The following is a 3,208-nucleotide window of genomic DNA, read 5'->3' as shown; positions in this document are numbered from 1 at the left end:
TTTTAAGAATTTTGTATATAAAAATCTCAAAAATAATGAATAGACCTACACTAGATACATCATACATATACTACTCAACACCTACAATCGAATGAATCCAAAAAACATAAATTGTAGATGGTGCAGATTATGTTGAACCTAGATAACAGCTTATTCAAAGTATACTTTGCATCCATGTCATCAATCTCTTCCTTCGTTTCAGCTTCATTGAGAGACTTTGATATTGATTCGAATAACTGCTTATTCAAAGTATACTTTTCACTGTTATCAATCTTCAGACATTCCTCATCATAAATTTTCTTTTGCTGCATCTGAAGCACACTCTTACGCTTCTGAAAGAGCAACCACATGTCTAATTCTTTTATAATCCAAAGTACCTAAAAATAATGCAGTAAATAGAACTTGCTCTTGGAAGTCACACTTTCAGTATACCATCACAGTATAGAGACCATTATTATGGCTCGGCCATTGATTAAGGCATCTGAGCCACTCTCGACTCTTGGCACATAATCAAAAATTTAATAAAAAACTTACCTTATGCCACTTCAATTGCCTTGCTTGTCCAACATCATCATTATCTTCATTCTCAGCCTCATTTTGCTCAAAATCATCCAGTAGACTCAGACATTGCTCCTTCCGATACATGGCAATAAATGGAACCTAGCATAGAGAGAAAACATGCATGTAAGTTTGCATTTTAATTTCAAACTTTGAACAAAAGTTTTAGTATACTTGCATCAAACTTCTCCACATGATGCAATTCTAGGAACCTCATAATATCTTCCTTCTTAATTTTGTTCAGTAGAACAAATACCTTTACAGATCTTTCTTCAATTATTTTCTTGCACAACAATATATATGAATTCATTACAAGTTGATTATGTATCCAAATAGTCTCCTCTTCTATGCTCCTTTTATCAAGTGGAGGAGTAGTTCACTAGAAGTTCAATCTCCTCCCCGCGATCCAAAACCTGCTCAAAAATTGAATAATTATTGATTTGATCACAATCAGCTTCAGCATCTATTATTAGTTTTCCTTTTGATAACAAAGAACAGAGAAATATCAAACAGTTATATGGAAGGAACAAACAAGTTAAACACCATTGTATTGGGAAATTATCAATTCAGACCCCCCATCAAAAGACCACCACCACCAAAAAGAAAGGGACAATCCAGAGTCATATGGCCACATAGAACATTTATGATATTTAAAAGGCTCAAGAGATCGACCATAAGCTAGAGCACGAAGATAGACAGCAAGTTTCTACACCTAATATATTCTTAAGAATATTCAAGCAAGCTCCTCCCTTGTTTGTCCAGACCACAATCCAAAACCAATATATACCATAACTTTAGCAACACATTTTCCATACCTTAGTTTCAAGGAAATCAGTGAACTGAACACTGGGTGTTTTGCCATAGAAAAACATTCATTTCAAACATAGTCCTGAACATTTAAATAGAAATTTTTGGAATGAAAAATTTTAGTTCTTATTACATTAACCCATCAAACTATATATATGTATAGGCATTTGTACTACTAGTTGCCAAAAATTCCATGGCATGGTAAGGCACAAGAAGATATTCAGTTGGGCTACTATACTACTACATGGTGTTTGGGTTGATACCATACTGCACGGCATTAAACAATGCACCACAAGGAGCTGGATGTACTTTTAAAGTCCTCACTACAACATTGCTTGCATAGGCTGCATCTAATAGGAGGTTTATCATTCTTACACATATATTGACTTTTAAGCTAAGCTTTGAATCAAGAAATACTTGATAAATTGACCAAGCCACTAACTAACAAAACCAGAGTAATAGAAGGTTGAAAGTATTATTATCCTCAGTTAGCAAACTCTTCTTTTGCAAACCCGTCTTTAATATCTAATTCACTTTAATCTAACAAAAAATCAGCAATAATAGAGTTTATATTGTCCCTTTGTACAATTATTAGGTCCATCCTTCAAAGCTAAAGAGAATACATACACATACACACACACAAAAAGAAAAAGAAAAACTGTTTGACATAGCAAATCCACCTTACATATGCTTTCTCACTCCATCATAAGAACTTGAAGAGAAATTTCCAACAAATATAATTAACCTAAAATAACTTGAATTAACCATTACTTCACTTCCTATAAATCTAAAAATAACATAAATTCCTAAACACCAATATAAAATGCCTACAAAAAATCCAATTCCATCGTTACATAAAACCGTAAGCCAGCTTCCTATGAAACCAAAACCAATGACTGAGTGAAATTAACATAACTTGCTTAATTCCTAGATGAACAAATACAAAATTGAAGATAAATAAAGAACCGTAGCACCAAATGAACTAACATTTGCAGAGATCAAATGAAAGATATTCATTAAGAAAAGGGTTTATAGGGGGAAAAACACCCAACCTGGAATGGGAGATAAGAAGCTGAAAAATATATCAGAGACTCATAATAAATTTTGACAATCAAAGAATCAAATAAAAAAAAATAGCCGGTGCCTTCAATTTCATAAGCCAATGAAACAAAGAAATATATCAGAGACCCATAACAAATTTTGACAATCAAAGATGACCATGAGAAGAGTTATGAAGTTTTATACAAGAAGAGTTATGAAGTTATGAGGAAAGAGAAATAGAAAACAGGAGATGAAATAAAAAAAGAAAACGTACCGGAGATAAAGATGAAGGGCGAACGTGCTGTTGATTTGGGAAAAAATGTTGGAAGAAATCTGGAGCAAGGGAGAAGAAAGCAGGCTATTTTGGGGATAAATTTTACGCCTCTAGTTTTGAATAGCAATTCAGTGCCCTCACCCCGGAACCTATTACAGCATCTGAGGGAATATGAGCGTAATAGCAAATCGGTGGAATGAAGTAAATGGTGAACCAAATGGTGTAATAGCAAAAAATTACTATAGCGCGCGGAATTGGGTAAGAATATTGGAATGAAGTAAACGGTGAACCAACCGTGCTGTAAGTAAAATTAAACATTTTGAATTTATTAACTATATCTTAAATTTTTAAATATGTTTTATAATAATTTAACAATATTTTTATTTTAAATTTATTATTTTAAAAATTTTAAGAGTGTAAAAGTCCTCAAATTTTTTTTAAAAAAGTAATTAAGTCTCTCTTTTTTTTTTGCACTCGATTAAACACTTGAACTTTTAGAATGAATCAAAAAGGCCCTCAAACTTCTTC

The 3,208-nt window shown here is 32.6% G+C and overlaps 1 protein-coding gene across 4 annotated transcripts; it reads right to left on the bottom strand.

Annotated features, from left to right (window-relative positions):
* LOC108451771 (transcription elongation factor SPT6-like) lies at positions 1-2,939 on the bottom strand. Of its 4 annotated transcripts, none has more exons than XM_017749445.2 (4): positions 2,681-2,939; positions 737-971; positions 535-660; positions 1-377 (listed from the first exon to the last, which is right to left on the bottom strand). In XM_017749445.2, the coding sequence occupies exons 2-4, from the start codon at positions 866-868 to the stop codon at positions 75-77; spliced, it is 561 nt and encodes a 186-aa protein (XP_017604934.1). In that variant the 5' UTR covers positions 869-971; positions 2,681-2,939; the 3' UTR covers positions 1-74. The 4 variants fall into 4 exon arrangements, with proteins under 4 accessions (XP_017604934.1, XP_017604933.1, XP_052884611.1 ...); XM_017749444.2 differs by having other exon boundaries at positions 1-332; positions 2,681-2,935; XM_053028651.1 differs by having other exon boundaries at positions 815-971; positions 2,681-2,918.
* Between the last annotated feature and the right edge of the window lie 269 nt (positions 2,940-3,208).

This window comes from Gossypium arboreum, chromosome 5 (genome assembly GCF_025698485.1).
Source record: "Gossypium arboreum isolate Shixiya-1 chromosome 5, ASM2569848v2, whole genome shotgun sequence".
In the NCBI taxonomy this organism is placed as follows: Eukaryota; Viridiplantae; Streptophyta; class Magnoliopsida; order Malvales; family Malvaceae; genus Gossypium; species Gossypium arboreum.
Note: the sequence above shows the minus strand (reverse complement) of the source record. Positions and strands in the feature narration are given on the sequence as shown.

Bases quoted from the DNA above. Each gene is read 5' to 3' on its own strand.
- LOC108451771 (XM_017749445.2), bottom strand. From the start codon at position 868: ATGAATTCATATATATTGTTGTGCAAGAAAATAATTGAAGAAAGATCT. The intron at 661-736 runs GCAAGTATACTA...TCTCTATGCTAG, and splicing joins ATCATGTGGAGAAGTTTGAT to GTTCCATTTATTGCCATGTA. The intron at 378-534 runs GTAAGTTTTTTA...CATTATTTTTAG, and splicing joins GGCAATTGAAGTGGCATAAG to GTACTTTGGATTATAAAAGA.